At 35.7% G+C, this 21,320-nt stretch overlaps 1 protein-coding gene across 1 annotated transcript in view; it reads right to left on the bottom strand.

Annotated features, from left to right (window-relative positions):
• ABCA13 (ATP binding cassette subfamily A member 13) overlaps positions 1-21,320 on the bottom strand; it is a 514,497-nt gene that overhangs the window by 45,654 nt on the left and 447,523 nt on the right. Inside the window, 2 exon segments of the mRNA XM_023226480.1 lie at positions 10,808-10,911; positions 18,361-18,495. Of these exon segments, the coding sequence (XP_023082248.1) occupies positions 10,808-10,911; positions 18,361-18,495 (239 nt within the window).

Raw genomic sequence — 21,320 nt, 5'->3', positions numbered from 1 at the left:
CCATCAGACTAACAGTGGATCTCTCTGCAGAAACCCTACAAGCCAGAGAACACCACAAAAATATTCCTCGAGAAGACCAAACCCAAGACACATAATCGTCAGATTCACCAAGGTTGAAATGAAGGAGAAAATGTTAAGGGCAGCCAGAGAGAAAAGTCGGGTTACCCACAAAGGGGAGCCCATCAGACTAACAGTAGATATCTCAGCACAAACCCTACAAGCCAGAAGAGAATGGGGGACAATATTCAACATTCTTAAAGAAAGGAATTTTCAACCCAGAATATCATATCCAGCTAAACAAAGCTTCATAAGCAAAGGAGAAATAAAATCCTTTACAGACAAGCAAATGCTGAGAGATTTTGTCACCACCAGGCCTGCCTTACAAGAGCTCTTGAAGGAAGCACTAAGCATGTAAAGGAACAACTGGTACCAACCACTGAAAAAACATACCAAATTGTAAAGACCATCAACACTATAAAGAAACTGCATCAACTAACAGGCAAAATAACCAGCTAGCATCATAATGACAGGATCGAATTCACACATAACAATATTAACCTTAAATATAAATGGGCTAAAAGCCCCAATTAAAAGACACAGACTGGCAAATTGGATAAAGAGTCAAGACCCATGGGTGTGCTGTATTCAGGAGACCCATCTCATGTGCAAAGACACATATTGGCTTGAAATAAAGGGATGGAGGAATAAGCAAATGGAAAGCAAAAGAAATCAGGGATTGCAATCCTAGTCTCTGATAAAAGAGACTTTAAACCAACAATGATCAAAAGAGACAAAGAAGGCCATTACATAATGTCAAAGGGATCAATGCAACAAGAAGAGCTAACTATCCTAAATATTTATTCATGCAACACAGGAGCACCCAGATTCATAAAGTAAATTCTTACAGACCTATAAAGAGACTTATACTCTCACACAATAATAGTAGCAGACTTTAACACCCTACTGTCAATATTAGACAGATCAATGGGACAGAAAATTAACAAGGATATCCAAGACTTCAACTCAGTTCTGGACCAAGCAGACCGAATAGACATCTATAGAACTCCCCATCCCAAATCAACAGAATATACATTCTTCTCAGTATCACATCACACTTATTCTAAAATTGACCACACAAAACTAAATAAAACACTCTTCAGCAAATGCAAAAAAACAGAAGTCATAACAGTCTCTCAGACCACAGTGCAATCAAATTAGAACTCAGCATTAGGAAACTCACCCAAAACTACACAACTACATGGAAACTGAACAACCTGCTCCTGAATGACTACTGGGTAAATAACGAAATTAAGGCAGAAATAAAAATGTTCTTTGAAACCAATGGGAACAAAGGCACAGCATACCAGAATCCCTGGGATACATTTAAAGCAGCGTGTAGAGGGAAATTTATAGCACTAAATGTCCACAAGAGAAAGCCAAAAAGATCTAAAATTGACACCCTAACATCACAATTAAAAGAACTAGAGAAGCAAGAGCAAACAAATTCAAAAGCTAGCAAAGACAAGAAATAACTAAGATCAGAGCAGAACTGAAGGAGAGAGAGAAACAACACATCCTTCCAAAAATCAATGAATCCAGGAGCTGACTTTTTGAAAACATCAACAAAATAGATAGACTACTAGCCAGACTAACAAAGAAGAAAAGGGAGAAGAATCAAACAGACACAATAAAAGATGATAAAGGGGATATCACCACCAATCCCACAGAAATACAAACTACCATCAGAGAATACTATAAACACCTCTATGCAAATAAACTAGAAAATCTAGAAGAAATGGAGAAATTACTGAAATATTATACACCCTCCAAAGACTAAACCAGAAAGAAGTTGAATCCCTGAATAGACCAGTAACAAGTTCTGAAACTGAGGCAGTAATTAATGGCCTACCAACCAAAAAAGTCCAGGACCAGACAAATTCACAGCCAAATTCTACCAGAGATACAGAGAGGAGCTGGTACCATTCCCTCTGAAACTATTCCAATCAATAGAAAAAGAGGGAATCCTCCTTAACTCATTGTATGAGGTCAGCATCATCCTGATACCAAAACCTGGCTGAGACACAACAAAAAAAGAAAATTTTAAGCCAATATCCCTGATAAACATCGATGCAAAAATCCTCAATAAAATGCTGGCAAACCAAATCCATTAGCACATCAAAAAGCTTATCCACTACTATCAAGTCGGCTTCATCCCTGGGATGCAAATCTGGTTCAAAATACAAAATCAATATATGTAATCCATCACATAAACAGAACCAATGACAAAAAAAAAAAAAGAAAAAACCATGATTATCTCAATAGATGCAGAAAAGACCTTTGACAAAATTCAACAGCCCTTCATTCTAAAAACTGTCAATAAACTAGGTATTGATGGAATGTATTGTAAAATAATAAGATTATTTATGACAAACCCACAGGCAATGTCATACTGAATGGGCAAAAGCTGGAAGCATTCCCTTTGAAAACTGGCACAAGATGAGGATGCCCTCTCTCAATACTCCTATTCAACATAGTATTGGAAGTTCTGGCCCAGGCTATCAGGCAAGAGAAAGAAAAGGTATTCAATTAGGAAAAGAGGAAGTCAAATTGTCCCTGTTTGCAGATGACATGATTGTATATTTAGAAAATCCCATCATCTCAACCCTAAATATTCTTAAGCTCAGAAGCAACTCCAGAAAAGTCTCAGGATACAAAATCAATGTACAAAAGTTACAAGCATTCCTATACACCAATAGCAGACAAACAGAGAGTCAAATCATGAGTCAACTGACATTCACAATTGCTAGAAAGAGAATAAAATAAGTAGGAATCCAACTTACAAGGAATGTGAAGGACGTCTTCAAGGAGAACTACAAACCACTGTTCAAGGAAATAAGAGAGGACACAATCAAATGGAAAAACATTCCATGCTCATGGACAGGAAGAATCAATCTCGTGAAAATGGCCATACTGTCCAAAATAATTTATAGATTCAGTGCTATCCCCATCAAGCTACCATTGACTTTCTTCAAAGAATTGGAAAAACAAAACTACTTTAAATTTCATATGGAACCAAAAAAGAGCCCACATAGCCAAGACAATCCTAAGCAAAAAGAACAAAGCTGGAGGCATCAAGCTACCTGACTTCAAACTATACTACAAAGCTACAGTAACAAAAGCAGCATGGTACTGGTACCAAAAAAGATATATAGACCAATGGAACAGAACAGAGGCCTCAGAAATAGCACCACACATCTACAACCATCTGATCTTTGACAAACCTGACAAAAGCAAGCAATGGGGAAATAATTCCCTATTTAATAAATGGTGTTGGGAAAACTGGGTAGCCATATACATAAAGCTGAAACTGGATCCCTTCCTTACACCTTATACAAAAATTAACTCAAGATGGATTAAAGACTTAAATGTAAGACTTAAAACCATAAAAACCCTAGAAGAAAACCTAGGCAATACCATTCACAACATAGGCATGGGCAAAGACTTCATGACTAAAACACCAAAAACAATGGCAACAAAATCCAAAATTGACAAATGGAATCTAATTAAATGAAAGAGCTTCTGCACAGCAAAAGAAACTATCATCAGAGTGATCAGGCAACCTACAGAATGGGAGAAAAATTTTGCAATCTATCCATCTGACAAAGGGCTAATATCCAGAATGTACAAAGAATTTAAACAAATTTACAAGAAAAAAAATCAATAAGTGGGCAAAGGATATAAACAGACACTTCTCAAAAGAAGACATTTATGCAGCCAACAAACATAAAAAAAGTTCATCATCACTGGTCATTACAGAAATGCAAATCAAAACCACAATGAGATGCCATCTCATGCCAGTGAGAATGGCGATCATTATAACGTCACAAAACAACAGATGCTGGAGAGAATGTGGAGAAATAGGAATGCTTTTACACTGTTGGTGGTGAGTGTAAATTAGTTCAACCATTGTGGAAGACAGTGTGGCAATTCCTCAAGGATCTAGAGCTAGAAATACTATTTGACCCAGCAATCCCATTACTAGGTGTATACCCAAAGGATTATAAATCTTTCTACTATAAAGATACATGCACACATACGTATTGAGGGACTGTTCACAATAGCAAAGACTTTGAACCAACCCAAATGCCCATCAATGATAGACTGGATAAAGAAAATGTGGCACATATACACTATGGAATATTATCCAGTCATAAAAAAGGATGAATTCATGTCCTTTGCAGGGACATGAATGAAGCTGGAAATCATCATTCTCAGCAAAGTAATACAAGAACAGAAAACCAAACACAGCAAGTTCTCACTCATAAGTGGGTGTTGAACAATGAGGACACATGGACACATGGAGGGGAGCATCACACACAGGGGCCTGTTGGGGGGTGGGGAGGGTGCTGTATGAGGGATACATTAGGAGAAATACCTAATACAGATGACAAGTTGATGGGTGCAGCAAACCACCATGGAACATGTATACCTATGTAACAAACCTGCCCGTTCTTCACATGTACCCCAGAACTTTAAGAATTAAAAAAAAAAAAAAAAAATTAAAGAAAAGTATGACAACAAAATCAGTAAATAGGGATTCTGAAGAAGGGGATAAAAAATATAAAAAAGAACCAAAAATAAATCTTTCAGTTAAAGATTACAAGAAATTAAATGAAAACTTCACTAGCGGAGTCAACACCCGATTCAAAATGGCAGAGGAATCAGTGAACACATAGATCAATAAAGTTTACCCAATCCAAAAATAGAGAAAAACAAGACTAAAAAAATGACCAAGAACTCAGACTTGTGCGATAACATCAGAGTTTCAACATACATGTAATGGAAGACCAAAAGAAAAGGAAAGACAAATAGGGCCAGAAAAACTATTTGAGTAAATAATAGCCAAAATTTTCTCACATTTTTCATATGGACAGATAAGCATCAGAAATGACAATTGCATATGGATTACTATTTAAGACTGTGTATATCTTTTTTCATATATTTTCTTATCTTCTTTCAAAATTCAAAATTGAGTAAAGTGAAACTTATAATGTACTTTATTGGATTTAGAGCATATAAAATGTAATGTATATGGTAATAATAACAAAAAGAAAAACAGAGGAAATAGAGCCATATTAGGGCAAGATTACAATACTTTTCCAGAATTAAGTTAGCATCAAGATGTATACTATCATCCTTAGACTAGCCAGTAAGAACATAATTAAAAAAATAGATAAGACATCAAATACAGAATACTTCAAATTACTCATTTAATACATAAGACTGTCAAGTAGAAACAGAGATACAAGAAACACAGGAAACATTATATAAAAAATAGCAAAACAGTCAATGTTACTTCAGCCATATCAATAATTACATTAAATGTGGAATAGTTTAAACACCTCACACAAAAGGCAGACATTGTCAGATTGGGAAAAAAACAGTATCCAACAATACGCAATCGATAGGAAACACTCCTTCTATTCAAAGACACAAATTATTTGAAAGTAAAAGAATATGAAAAGATATACCATACAAACATTATCCAAGAGACAGAAGCAATGGCTATTTTAAGAAACAAAATAGACTTTAAGATAAAACATATACTGCTAGAGTGAAAAAGAGACATTTCATAATGATGAGAAAGTCAAAATATTAGTATGATAGCAGTTAAGAATGCATATTCACTAACTACACAGATTCCAAATATATGCAGCAAAAACGGACAGAATTTAAAGAAGGAAAAGAAAAAGATACTTGAAGATTTCAGTATCTTATTTTCAGTAATTGATAGAATACCCAGGGAAAAATCCACAAGAATACAGAATACTTAAACAACATTGTCAAAACTAACTTGCTGTGTATACACTATTCCATCCAAATACTATAGAATACATTTTCCTTTGCATAGACAATTCTCTAGGATAAACCACCTCTAAAGCCTGGAGTAAAAAACTGCAGCATATTGGCTAAATCCAGCCTGCCACAATTTTGTGGGGGATGGGGGAGAGGAATAAACAAAGTTTTATTGGAATACAACCACAATTATGCATTTACCTAATGCTAGGGGAAGCTTTCACACTACAACAGTGGAGTTGGATACTGCAGTACACACCATATGACTTGCAAAACCAAATATATATATAATGGGGTTTTATTAAAAAAAAAAAAAAAAAAAACTGTAACCCCTCTGGTAGGCCATTAAAAAGTCCTAACAAATTTAAAAGGATGAAAATCATACAACATATTTTATCTAATTACAACAGTTAAATCAGAAGTGAATAACAGAAAAAAAGTCTTAAAAATCTCCAAGTATTTGAAAATGGAACAACACTTCTAAATAAACTAAGGGTCAAAGAAGTAATCACAAGAGAAACTGAAAAATATTTCAAGAGAATGAAAAATATTGTAATAGAAGGAAAAAGCTGAAGGAATAACACTTACTATTTACAAAACTTAACAGAAAACAACCATAATCAACATGATATTATTGGTCAAGAAAATAGGCATACATATCAATGGATAATAATTGAGAGTTCAAAAATAAATCACATAATAAATAATACAATAAAGGTGCTATGACAATTCAGTGGGATAAAAGATCATCTTTTCAAGGAAGAGTGCTGAAATAATTGGATATTAACATACATAAAGATGAATTTATATCCTTTTCTCATACTATACACAAAATTTAGCTTGAAATAGATCAAAGACTTAAATATAAGAGCTAAAATTCTACAATTTTTAGATAAAAAAAGATAGAAGAAAATCTCTAGGACTTGAACAAATAGTTCTTAGATGAGACACCAAAAGCACAAATCATATAAAAATAAATCAATAAACTGAATGTAATCAATATTTAAAATGTTTGCACTTCCAAAGACAATGGAAAATGGAAAGACATTAACAAAATGGAAAAACAGCCATAGACTGGAAATACACATGTGCAAATCATTTATCCAGCAAGGGACTTCTATTCAGAATATAGGAATATCTGCTACATAAAAAGAACTATTACAATTCAAAAATAATAGATAAAAAACAATTTAAAAATAAAGGATCCTTACAAAAATTAACATACTCTTACCATCCAATCCAGCAATCACATTCCTTGGTATTTACCCAAAGGAGTTGAAAATATGTTCACACAAAAAACTGCACATGGATGCTTAAGCAGCTTTTTTCAAAACTGTGAAAATTTGGAAGCAACCAAGATGTGGTTCAGCAGATGAGTGAATAAATACGCTGTAGTACATCCAGATAGTGGAATATGACTCAGGATCACATAATGAAATGAAATGAGCTATCAAGCCATGAGAAGACATGGGAGAAACTTAATGCAAAAAGTCAATCTGAAAAGACTACATACTATATAATTCCAACTATATGGCACTGTGGAAAAGGTAAAATTATGGAGACAGTAAAAAGATGAGTGGTTACCAGGGGTTAGGCAGGAGAGATGAATAGGTGGAACACAGAAAATTTTTAGGGCCAAGAAACAATTCTGTCTGATACTAAAATGGTGGTTTCTTATTAGATATTTGTCCAAACCCGTAAAATGTCCAACACCAAGAGTGAACCAACCCTATGTAAACTGGATTGGGGTGGTGACGTGCTGTCAATGTAGGCTAATCAGTTTTAATATATCACTGTTTAATGTATCACTCTGTCCTGTAATGTATCACTCTGGTGCTGTATGTTGATAATAGGGGAGGATATGCATGTGTGAAGGCAAGGAGGGATTTTAAAAATCTCTGTACCTTCCTCTCAATTTTACAGTGAACCTAAAACTATTCTAAAGTATAAAGCCATTTTTAAAAAATGGAGGATGGAGGAGATATTGGAATAGATATTTCACTAAAGAATTAATACAAATAACCATTAGGAACATAAAAAGATTCTAACAGCATTAGTCCTTAGGAAAATGTGAATTAAAACCCAACTTCACTAGGATGCCTATAATCAGAAAAGACAGACAGTAGTGACAAGGATATGGAATAAAGAAGACTCATCATTGTTGCTGGAAACATATACTGATAAGGTCAATTTGGGAAATCATTATGCAGTTTCTTAAAGTATCAAATACAACTTACTATTCAACCTAGCAACTTGACTCAGAAAAATTTAAAAAAATTAAAACATGTCTATACATACAAAGACATTTATATGACTGTTCATAACATGTTATTCATAATAGCAAAACACTGGAAACAACACAAATGCTCATCAACCAGTGAATGGATAAACAGAAGAGGTATAGCTATAAAATGGGATACTGTTCAGAATGAAAAGGAGCAAGGTATTGACACAAAACGCAATGGATAGACTTTAAAAGTGTTACAGTAAATTAAAAAAAGAGTCAGAGGCAGCAGACTACTGATTATATGATTCAGTTAACGAAATATCCATATAAAGCAAATTTACGTGACAGAAAGCCATCAATGTTTTCCTAGGTGGAGGTTTTGAATGTTGTTTGTTTGTTTGTTTGTTTGTTTGTTTGAGACGCAGTCTTTCTCTGTCACCCAGGCTGGAGTGCAATGGCACAATCTCAGCTCACTGCAAGCTCCACCTCCCAGGTTCATGCCATTCTCTTGCCTCAGCCTCCTGAGTAGCTGGGACTACAGGCGCCCACCACCATGCCCGGCTAATTTTTTGTATTTTTAGTAGAGACGAGTTTCACCGTGTTAGCCAGGATGATCTTGATCTCCTGACCTCGAGATCAGCCCGCCTCAGCCTCCCAAAGTGCTGGGATTACAGGTGTGAACTACCCCACCCGGCCTTGAATGCTAATTTAACTGAAAATAAGCATGAGAAAATTTAGGGGCAGGTGCCAGAAATTTTCTAAGACTTATTTATGGTAACATTTGCAGAAGTCTATAAATTTACTAAAGAATCATAGAATTCCATACTTACAGTGGTTAAGTTATATGAAATGTAAATTATACTTCAGAAAGTGATATTTAAAAAAACAACAGTGTAAAGTTTAGTCTGGCAGTGAAAATTGGGGAATGTTAAGCAATATAGACAAACCTATCAGTGAATGACTTTTTTAAAAAAAGAAAGAGCCCAAAGATAGAAAATTAAGGAGAAAAGTCTACTTTGACATGCAGCAATGTGAGAAATGTGTGAATGGCTGATTTATTCACAATACATTGGCTTTGCAGCCACTAATACTTGTTACAGGAAATGACTGTAAGATTTATGTATAATAGGATTATGCATGCTGAGTTATAGCATTTAATAGCATTTTTACACAAACTGATAATGCTGCAGTAATCAGCAAAGTCTTCTGAGGTCCTCTCAGAAATCTCACATTTCAAATGATAGGGCTAGGTTTATATCACTTCTGGTAACAAGAGCTGGGGTACTCAAGCATAGACTGAATGATTTAGACTGTTGGGAAGCATGTTTCCATGGGTCCCTTGCGTTCCTACATGTCTTGCCACGAATTGCAAGAATATAAGGCCCTAACTGCTCTTTACCTGAGCCATTTCTCAAAGTTGTGCTTGCAGCAAACAACCATGGAAGAAGTGACACCTCCTCCCAAACCAAGAGCTGACTTCCTTATTAGATGTTATAAGGTGGTAATTTCACTAGATTCGGCATTCCTCTCCTATGTGAGCAGGCATCCATTAGTCCAGTAGAAACTGGGGTTTAGGGAACCAATGAGAAACCATGCTGACACTCTGGCTACTGTTTTTGGTGTGAGAAATAAAGTATTTCATCTCCGACCCAGAAGTCTCATTTCTTGTGTCAACATCCGTAAAACTGTATCAAGCTAAATTTGCCAGCTTGCAAAAGGGCAAAATGTCAGATCTTTGGCAGCTCTTGACATCTTGACAGTATATTTTACTTAAGCATAAAGACAAAACAAGTCTAAATGTTAAAGCCTGGTCTTTATTACATCATTAGGATTTGTATTAGTTAAATTACATTGCTCGCTTCCCATAAGTAGGTTTTATAAAATCTGTATTTGTAATTCTGTGTGGCCTAGAACAATGTATTAGAAAATTAAAAAGAAGTCAATAGTTTTGAAATCTAATTACAAACTTAATTCTGTGATAAAGAAAATGTTAAACCAGATGCAGTAACCTGTTAAGTATTTTAGTTCAACTAATTCTACCTGCTGAAATAAGAGGCCTTCGAATGGAAAGGATCTGAAAGATCCTTCAGGAAGACCTGAAAACAGTAGTCTAGCACTCATCCTTGAACAGCAGCAATGGATGAGGCAAGAACATCATCTTTGGACACAGAATACTAGGTTCAAATTCTAGCTCTGCCACCTGTTTGCTATGTAAACTTGGTTACATAACAATCCCTCATGGTTTCAGTCTCAAATTATACAATAAGGGCTAACAACAATATCACCATTACTGTGCTGTAAAGATTAAGAAATGTGCCGGGCGCGGTGGCTCAAGCCTGTAATCCCAGCACGTTGGGAGGCCGAGACGGGCGGATCACGAGGTCAGGAGATCGAGACCATCCTGGCTAACACGGTGAAACCCCGTCTCTACTAAAAATACAAAAAAAAAAACTAGCCAGGCGAGGTGGTGGGCGCCTGTAGTCCCAGCTACTCCGGAGGCTGAGGCAGGAGAATGGTGGAAACCCGGGAGGCGGAGCTTGCAGTGAGCTGAGATCCAGCCACTGCACTCCAGCCCGGGCAGCAGAGCAAGACTCCGTCTCAAAAAAAAAAAAAAAAAAAAAAAGAAATGTCTATGTCAGCATTGTGCAGGGGCCTAAATGCACTTCTTAACCTTTGTTACTCAGTCTTACTCAGGAAATGGCTATAAGAGAAACTGGACCTCACCTGTGGGAGGTCAGCACTGCAGCACAGCCTTCCCGAACCTCCTTCATTATTGTTTGCCATAGGTACCGCTTAGAGCAGGGATCCATCCCAGAGCTGGGTTCATCCTAAAGGAAAGGCAATACAGAGTAATCAGCATTTGAAAAACACAAATAGAAATATACACAACAACATGGGAGGCCAGATCTCAGGTGAAAGAAAAATCTCTGCTCTGGCTCTAACAGGCACCTCTCCAGTTGGTTTTGTTACATTCTGCTCAACAAAGCCAGAATGATAGGGGAACGTGAGAGAGCAATGAGTGAGTGCCTGACTCCTCCAGCCATGCAGCATGCTACCCAATAGTCCTACTTCTTTCTCACCTCATCCAGAGAAATTCAAAAAAGAGATCAAAATTATGTATATAGAAAAGAACCAAATAGAAATACTGGAGCAGAAAAATAAAAAGAAATAAAAAATATAATAAAGAATGCCAAAAGCACATTTGATCAAGCAGATTAAAAACAAATCTGTGAACTTGAAGACAGATTATTTGAAATTATCCAGCCAAGGAAAATGAAAAAAAAAAAAAAAAAGATTTAAGAAGAACAAAGAAAGCCTAACAGGGTTTACGGCGCATTATCCAGAGACCTAACTTTTACAATATGAGATTTTAAAAATAGAAAAAGGTGAGAAAAAGGGGCAGTAGAATGCTTATTAAATAAATAATGGCTGAAACATTCCCAAATTTGGATAAAGAGAAAGACTTTTGAACACTGAGATATATGAAGCTTAAAAGTTCCCAAATAGCTTCAACCCAACGAATTATTCACTGAGATACACAATAACCAAACTGTTAAAAATGAAAAGCAGAATTTTCACAGCAACAAGAGGAAAAAAAAGGCTCATTACATACATGAACAAGGCTATCAGCGGATTTTTCAGAAGAAATCTTCAGGACGGGGAAAGAGTGGGCCAATGAAAGAAAAAAAACCTACCAAATCAAAAATACTTTACCTACTTTACCCAGCAAAGCTGCCCCTCAGAAATAAAAAAAAAAGAAAAAGAATTTCCCAAACAAAAGCTGAAAGAATTCATTTACACAATACCTATCTTAAAAAAAAAAATGCTAACGGGGGTTCTTCAAAATAAAGTAAAAGGATTCTAATTAGCAACATGAAATTATAAAACTCACAGTAAAGTTAAGTATATAGCCAAATTCAGCATACTTTAATGCTTTAATGTTGGTGTGTAAATCACTTCTAACTGAATATTCAGATTAAAAGACAAAAAAGTATTAAAAATAACTATAGCTACAACAATTTTTTAATGGAAACACAATATAAAGAGCTGCAAATTGTGACATCTAAAACATAAAATGAGATGGTTGGAAGTAAAAGTGTAGTTTTTTTTTAATGTGACGTAAGTTCAGTTACTATCAGGTTAAAAATAGACTTTTGTAACTATAAGATATTTATATAGATACTTGGTAACCACAAATAAAAAACCTACAGTGGATGCACACACACACACACACACACACACACACACACAAGAAAAAAAAAAAAAAACAGAGAAATGAATGAAAGCATACCAACATACCAACACACAAAAAAATTATCAAATTAAAAGAAAAACAGTAATAGAGGAAAAAAAGAATAAATAGCTTTAAAAATAGCCAGAAAACAATTAACAAAATGTCAAGAATATGTTCTTACCTATTAATAATTACATTAACTGTAAATAGACAGCATTTGCCAATCAAAAGGCATAAAGTGAATGAAAGGATAAAAACCAAGATCCAACCTTATGCTGTTTGCAAGAGACTTAGTAAAGTTTTTTGATACACATAGACTAAGTGTGAAACAATAGGTAAAGATACTCCAAGCAAATGATGACCCAGAGGGCATGTTTATTTATATTTATGTCAAACAAAATATGCTTTAAGTCAAAAACTGTAAAAAGAGAAAAATACAATAATAAAATGGTCAATTTATTATAAAATGATAAAAGAGTAATTGTAAATAGATATGCACTGAATATTAGAGTAGCTATATATGTAAGGTAAATATTAACAGAACTGAAAGGAGTAAAAGACACAACTACAATAATAATAGGGAGTTCAAGGCTCCACTTTCAATGATACATTGATTAACCAGACAGTAAATCAATAAGGAAACAACGTACTTGAACTATGCTTTAGACCAAATGAACCTAACAGCCATACACAGAACAGTCCATCCAACGACAGCAGAATACACATTCTTCTCCAGCACACATAAAATACTCTCCAGGAGAGACCATTTATTAGGCCACAAAACAAGTCTAAACAATTTTTAAAAAACTGAAATCATGTCCAGTATCATTTCAGACCAACATGGTATGATACCAGAAATTAATAAGGAGGAAAACTGAAAAATTCACAAATACATGTAAATTAACAATATGTTCCTGAACAACCAATGGGTCAAAAATGAAATTAAAAAGAAAGTTTTAAAAAATACATGTATCTTGAGACAAATGAAAATGGAAACGAAACAAAACTTATGGGATGAAGTAAAAGCAGGTTTGAGGAAGAAGTCATCAAGAAAAAAGAAAGATTTCAAATAAATATCCTACCTTTGCAATTGAAGAAATTGGATAAAGACATGAACTAAGCCCAAAGTTAGCAGAAATAAGAAAAGAATAAAAGGCCATACATCATAAGCCCACAACTAACATAATATTCAACAGTGTAAAGCTAAAAACTTCAAATCTAAGAAGAACAAGACAAGAATGCCCACTCTAGCCACTTTTACTCAACATAATACTAGAAGTCCTAACCAGAGCACTTAGTCAAGACAAAGAAAAGGCATCCAAATCAAAAAGGAATAAGTAAAATCATCTTTCCAAAAGCATGATCTAATATACAGAAAACACTACAGACTCCACCAAAAAATCCATTAGAATTAATAAACAAATTCAATAAAGTCATATGATACAAAATCAACATACAAATATCAATTTTGCTTCCATAAAATAGCAGTGGGTTATCAGAAAAGGATATTTTAGACAATTTCATTTACAGTAAGATCAAAGTGAATAAAATACTTAGGAATAATTTTAACAAAGGAAGTGAATGATCTGTATACTGAAAACTATAACATTTTGATTAAAGAAATTGAAGACAAATAAATGGAGAGCTATCCATGTACATGGATTGAAAGAATTAATATTTTAAAATGTCCATATTACCCAAAGCAATCTACAGACTCAGTGCTATTCCTACAATTCCATTGTAATTTTTCACAGAAATAGAAAACCAGAATACCAAAATTTATAAAAACAACAACAAAAACAACAAAAGACCACAAATAGCTAAATTAAGCAAGAAGAACAGCACTGGAGGCCTCACATTTCCTGTTTTCAAAATATACTACTATGCTATCATAATTTAAAAAGTATGGTACTTGTATAAAAACAGACATATAGATTCATAGAAAAGAACAGACAGTACAGAAATAAACCCACACACATATAGTCAATTAATCTTTGACAAATACACCAAAATTAAAACTGGGAAAAGGACAATCTCTTCAATATATGGCTTTGGGAAAACTGAATATCTACATACCAAAAATTAAAACTGGTTCCTTATCTTACACCATACACAAAAATCAACTGAATATGTATTAAAGATTTAAACATAAGATCAGAAACCAAGAAACTTGTAGGAAAAAGAAAAAAAAGAAAAGCTCCTTGACATTGGTCTTGGCAATGTTTTGTTTGTTTATTTGTTGGATATGACACCAAAGCAGAGAAAACAGAAGCAAACATACAGTGGTACTGTTTCAAATGAAAAGAGTTTCTGCACAAGAAAGGAAAATGTCAACAAAGCAGGCAAACTACAGAGGGGGATAAAATATTTGCAACCATATATCCAATAAGGGGTTACATCCTATATATGGAATTCATAAAACTAAATAGCAAAATAAATAATAATTAAAAATAGACAAAAAACTTGAACAGACTTTTCTCAAAAGAAGACATGCAAATGGCCAATAGGTATATGAAAAGATGCTCAACATTATTAATAACCAGGGAAATGTAAATAAAAACGACAATGAGATATCACCTTGTACTCGTTAGAATAGCTATTGTTAAAAGGACAGAAGATAACCAGCAATGACAAGGATTAGGAGAAAACTGAACCCTCATACACAATTGGTGGGAATGTAAACGTACACGCACTGTGAAAAACAGTGTGGAGGTTCCTCTGCAAATTAAAAATACTACTACCACCTGATCCAGTAATCTCACACCTGTGTGTGTATCCAAAGGAAATAAAATCAATATCTGGAAGCGTATCTGCAAGTGCTATATTCATAACAACATTATTTACAAAAGTCAAGATACAGAAAGAACCTAAGCATCCCTAAGTGTATAAATGGGAAAAGAAAATGTGTGTGTGTGTGTCTCTCTCTCTCTCTCTCTCTTCCTCTCCCTCTCCCTGTTTCCTTGTTTCTCTCTCTCTCTCTCTCTGTCTCTCTCTCTGTCTCTGTCTCTCTCTCTGTTTCTTTCTCTTTCTCTCTCTTCTCTGGGTGTATGTGTGTGTAATGAAACATTATTCTGCTTGAAAAATAAGGAAATCCTTCCATTTTCAACAACATAAGTGAATCTGGAGGACTTATGCCAAACATAAAGTGAAATAAGCCATGCATGGAAAAACACTACTTCTTAATGAAATATTAAAAAGTTGAACACATAGGAAGAGACAGTAGAAAGGTGCCAGGCTGTGGAAATGGGGAGATACTTGTCAAAGGGCAGAAAATTTCAGTTACACAGGACAAACAAGTTCTGGAGACCTAATATACAGCATATAGGGCTGCTATAGTTTGGATGTTTCGTCCCCTACAGAATTCTTGTTAAAACTCAATCCCTAATGAAACAATATTGAAAAGTGTGACCACTGGGAGGTGAACGAGTTTATAAGGTTAAGTGACCTTATAAAAGCACCTGATGAAGGACCTTCACCTCTTTTTGCCCTTCTGACTTTTGCCTTGTGAGGACACGTATTCCTCCCCTCTGGAGGGCACAGGGTTCAGGTAGTCATCTTGGAAGCAGGGTTGGCACCTTCAGCAGGCACCTGCACCGGGCAGTACCTTGATCTTGGACTTCCCAGACTCCAAAACTCAAATGTCTGTTCTCTGTTCTTCATAAATTATCCAGTCTGTTATAGCAGCACAGTGGACTAAGAGAGGGACTGTAGGTAATGCTGTATTACATATATGAAATTTGTTAAGAGGGTAGATATTAAGTGTTCTCATCACACACAGGGAAAAAAATGGCAATTATATGACGTCATCAATATGTTAATTAGTTTGATTGTAGTCATCACATCAGAATATTTATGTATATCAACACATGTTGAATTCATTAAATATATACCATTTTTATTAATTATACCTCCATAAAACTGGGAGGTGGGGAATTGGGCTATATTTTCATGCCAGGTTGGTTCTCCCTCATGATCTGGCTAGGTAAGCCAATCTTGATGTTTTTAAAATGAATTTTCAACCTCCATAAAATTTCAGAATGATATGCCCTAGGAAGACATATGATAGCAGAAAAAGGCTTCATTTATTTAGCAACATCAAATAAATTGATATTTCTTAGAACTTGAAGCTTTCTCCTTCAATAGACACCAAAGCATTTCTTATATGAACCACTTCTAGAGAAATCTTGCCAAACTGTAAGATGTATTTCTGTGCTTTTATTAGCCAGGGAGTACTAAACACATATTTCTTAAGAGCTTAGGGTCATAAACTTCCCCAAAGAAAGAAACAGATGGGAAGCAGTAGGGGTCGGGGGAGAAGCACTGAACAGAAAAATAAATATCTAGTCTTTTCTGCAAATCAAGCAATATATGTGTATTAGTTATAAAAATAAGTAAATAAAAGGTGTGATCATGCAATGCTCAGCACAAGAGTTGGATGTGTAATTTATGTTTTCCTGATTCCCTCCTTGATGTCAGCTCTGAGAGTCACTTCTAGTCTCTCTGTTGAGAACTCCAAAGGCCCAGCAACAAATCTCTTTAACCTATTGCTCTGAACGGTAACCATCATCATAGTCACAAATAGTTACTGTGGTTTACCGTCTGCTGGATACTGGGCTATATGCTTAATGTAATTTATTTTATTTACTGCTTTCAATGACTCCATGAGACAGACATTATTATCAGGACAATTTTCAGATGAGAAGGAAGCAGGCATAGAACATACGAGGCCAAGTGTTGGGTGGCTGCAGAAGCAAAATTCAATGCTTGTCAGTCAGACTCCGCAGTCCCCACCTTGACCACTGTGCCACAGGTTTGGGCATCCACGGAAAGCTGAGAGCAAGGATGTATCAAAGAAAAGCATGTCAGGGTCTGCAGTGAACCAGGTCATGGCTATAGAGCAGTGGCCCCTTCATCCAACTGAGGAGATGCACTGTAAGGGGCTGGGCAAAGGGAAATTCCATAGAAAGTAATGAACGCCCACATATTGTTAACTACTCAACATAATCCCACCTTGTGTTGAAAATAAAATGCAATTTGGGAACTTCAGGATTGTGCAAATGGTAGTTTTTATTATCAGATTCCGGAATATGAAACTATACAATGGTCCAGGAATTTGGACATTGCAAAAGCAAATTTACAGCACCTAAAAATAATATTCAAGTGAGTTTCCAGGAAACAACCAGCAAATGATGAGACCATTTTCTAACACAGACCTTCTCAATTCCCATTTACTACCCGCACTGAAAGGGTGTATTCATTTGATGAAGAAAGATAGAAAAAAAGGAATCTGTTTTGTTTTCCATACTTTTTGACACCCCTCAGACTCTCTACTGGTGTGAAGTCCAAAGATGCATTCTAGTGATTAGAATCCAATTTATGGCATGTAACAATAGCCTTTATTTATTCTTTCAATGGCATTACTTGTATTAATAATTATAGCTGTTTTATGAAATGCAAGACAACTAACTCCATTTCTTGAAAAATGTTGCCTCCAATTAATGCTTTGATTCATTCAAATCAAATTAATTGCAGTTCCCAGACTGATTACAGACCACCTTGTCTCAAGACCATTGCATATACTCTACCCTCTTGCTGGAATTTTCTTCCTACTCTCAACATCATAGCCAGCCTTCACTCTCAACACCCATCTTCAAGATTCACCATGACAGGTGCCACTACTGCTGTGATAAACATACATCTATACAGAGAAAAAGACATAAAACCAATATTCTAGAGGAAAACATAATGGTTTTCAGATTACAGATGAATTCTAATAATCTTTTAAAACACTGTTTTAATGTTAAAATTTTATAGAATTTTCAGTTTGATGAATATAAGTGAATCTAGCAAAAGGTAAGTGTTTTATTTCTGTAAAATTCAAATGATGTTTGGGAAATGTTGGCTTACGGCAAAACGGTTTACTAGTTTGTAGAACCAGCTTTGCAAGTTCTGAAGTTACTTCCCAGAAAAACTCTTAAAATCAGTTTATAAATCAATATGCAATATGTGTCTTATTCCAAGACATTGACATTCCTCTACTCACCAATAAAAGAATGTCAGGTTTCCCCACCAGGGCCAGGGCTGTAGAGAGTTTCCGCTTGGTTCCCCCACTGTAGGTGGCTACGGGTTTGTCTGCATGGGCTTCGAGGTGTAAGCGCCTGATGAGATCTCCAGCAACCTGGAAGAGAGGAATATGCATGTGCACACCAGCATTCACCAAAGTGCCCACCAGAAACCTGGTCTCAGTCCTCACTCCTGCTTCTCCCTCCCACTAACCCTGCTCATCTTCACACATACAATCAAGTACATCTCCTGAAACATCCCCCTTCACCATACAGGCAGAAATTGAGAGTGAACAGGTGGGAGTTTTCTGTGGCTGGAGACATCTAAGTGACGGTCAAAATAATCACATCTAGAGTTCAGGGAGCAAGGTGGGCAAGAAACACACTCGAGGTTGGAGGTCCAGATAAATACCCATGTTAAGGTGAACAGAGACGGGTATGCCAAAAAGAAAACTGAGAAGGAAATAAATAGGAATGAAACTAATGAAAAGAGGTGTCAAAACTTAAAGGGAGAAGACAACCGACATAGAACACTTTCTTTATTATTTTAGATTCCGGGTGTCTATTATAGCTGTTGACAAATGTTGCCTCCAATTAATGCTTTAATTGGAGGTTTGTTACATGGGTATATTGTGTGATGCTGAGGTTTGGGCTTCTAATGATCCATCACCCAAGTAGTGAGCACGGAACCCAACAGGTAGTTCTTCACCCCTTGTCTTATGCCCTCCCTCCACACTTTTGGATTCCCACGTGTCTACTGCTGCCATGTTTGTGTCCATGTGTACCCAATGTTAAGCTCCCCGCTATAAATAAGAGCACATGTATTTGGTTTTGTGTTCTGGTGTTAATTTGCTTAGGATGATGCCTCCAGCTGCATCTACACTGCTGCAAAGGATGTGATTTTGTTCATTTTTATGGCTGGAGGGAATTTTCAATATTAACACAGGGAAAGAAATAACCCTTTCACATTGAGAAGCCACTGTTAATGTTTGCAAACTCAGAGTTTGGTTTATAAAGTAACTAGAAGTGGGGAGGGGAATGGGAAATGTTTCTTATTTGCAACTGCTGAAAACCACTTTGCCAAGGCCCAAGGATGGTGGCAGCATTTGTCAAACCTCACCCCCGCACCAGCCACAGGAGAGTTCAGACTGTACCCAAAAGCCTGGGGTTCACAGCTTCTTTATTCTTCCCTGCTTTCCACCCTGCCAGCTTGTCCCACATCCTAGAAGGCCCAGCCCATATCTCTCATCAGAAAAAATAATTGTCACTTCTTCTGTGTGTTGTATGTGTCACCTCTTCTGTGTATTATGTGTCTATAGAATGCTTTTATTTAGCATTTCCCACTGTAATTTGTACCACACCACATTTTCTGCTTCCAGTCTGTCTCCTATGCTGGATTAATTCTTCTTGGGGTCCAAGGTAAGCAACTTTTTTATTTCCAACTTAGCATAATTTAAAAATTTTGCAAACAATTTTATTTAACTCTTATGACCATAGAAGTATTAATATAGATTCATTTTTTAGATGTCATCATTTAGCCAAATTGACCAAGATCATACTTTAATTCAAATTTAGGAGAAGCGGGAAAACTTCCTTAGGACTAAAAAGATGGGTTAATAATTGTGCATCCCAAATAACTAAATAAATATAAACTAATGTGTATACTCTTTTTGACAAGTGCATAAAAGTTAGGATAATAACAGGATAATGAAGGATAATGAAGCATTAAGAACCTCTACAAATATTAGGATAATCATTATGTCCCCCAATAAAATCTTTCAACAGAAATTGTTATATGGCTTTACTTGTACAACTTCAAAATATATTGCAGATGAATGAAGAGGGTCAAGGACTGGTCTTATGGTGAAATAGTATAATTCTAGGAAATGCAGATTTCCAGGCCCCAAAGACACATAAAGATGAAATATTTAATCTCCTCCTATCTGCCTAAGAAAATCTTATCAAGGCCAGTAGTTGGTCTTATTGAAAGTAAAGTCATTTTCCCCAGAATGTTTTATATGAATGATCCTTTTTCCTGGCTCCATTCAGACCAATTATTTCAATTATCACAAGTTGAATAAAATTCACTTAAGTGAATTCTAAAATATCAAAACAAAACATTTTATTCCTCACAAGCAAACACACACAAATATTAACAGAAGGGTCATATAAATGAAGAAATATAAATGCCTGGCATTTCAGGAATTAGATAACAGAAGTAGTAATGTAGCCTCATCCAAATTTTTCTCAGAGAAGAATGGCCAAGAAGTGTAAATCAGTGCTAGATAAACACTCATAATGAGAGATGAAGGAAGGAGACCAGGAAGGCTTCCTGGAGAAGGAGGCACATGTCCCCATAAAAGAGAAGAAAACTAAGAGCATGATAGACCCTATTAGAAAGCTTTATCTGTCGGGAAAAAGCCAATGCAGTCCTTACTTAATGTCATCTATATGTTCTTGGAGACTGCTTTAACTGAATCAACACTTAATGAAACCAGTTTTACCATAAGCTGATTGGTAGAAACAAAAGTTTCTATGTCATGTGTCTGGTCACAAAAACATCTCCAAACTTCCAAATAAAAATAACACTTCTAAGAGCAAACACTGAAATAAATGTGAGCTACACATACATTTGTGAAAGATTAACAAAAACATGATTTACCCAATTACTCCAGTTCAGGGTTGAGGGTGGTCAGAGTCTATCCTGGAAGCTCAGGGCACAAGGCAGTAACAGCCCTGGACATCATTCCATTCTATCACAGGGTGCACTCACATGTCCACATGTACTCACCCACATGGGCTCAATTTAGACACACCAAAGAAACTAAGGTACACAGCTTTGGGACATGACAGAAAACAAGTGTACGTGAATAAAACGTACGTAGCCATGGGGAGAGCATGCAAACTCCTCTCCGACAGTAGTCCTGGCAGAAAATCAATT

This window comes from Piliocolobus tephrosceles, chromosome 8 (assembly GCF_002776525.5).
Source record: "Piliocolobus tephrosceles isolate RC106 chromosome 8, ASM277652v3, whole genome shotgun sequence".
NCBI classification, from domain to species: Eukaryota; Metazoa; Chordata; class Mammalia; order Primates; family Cercopithecidae; genus Piliocolobus; species Piliocolobus tephrosceles.
This window is presented reverse-complemented; position numbering and strand designations above follow the sequence as displayed.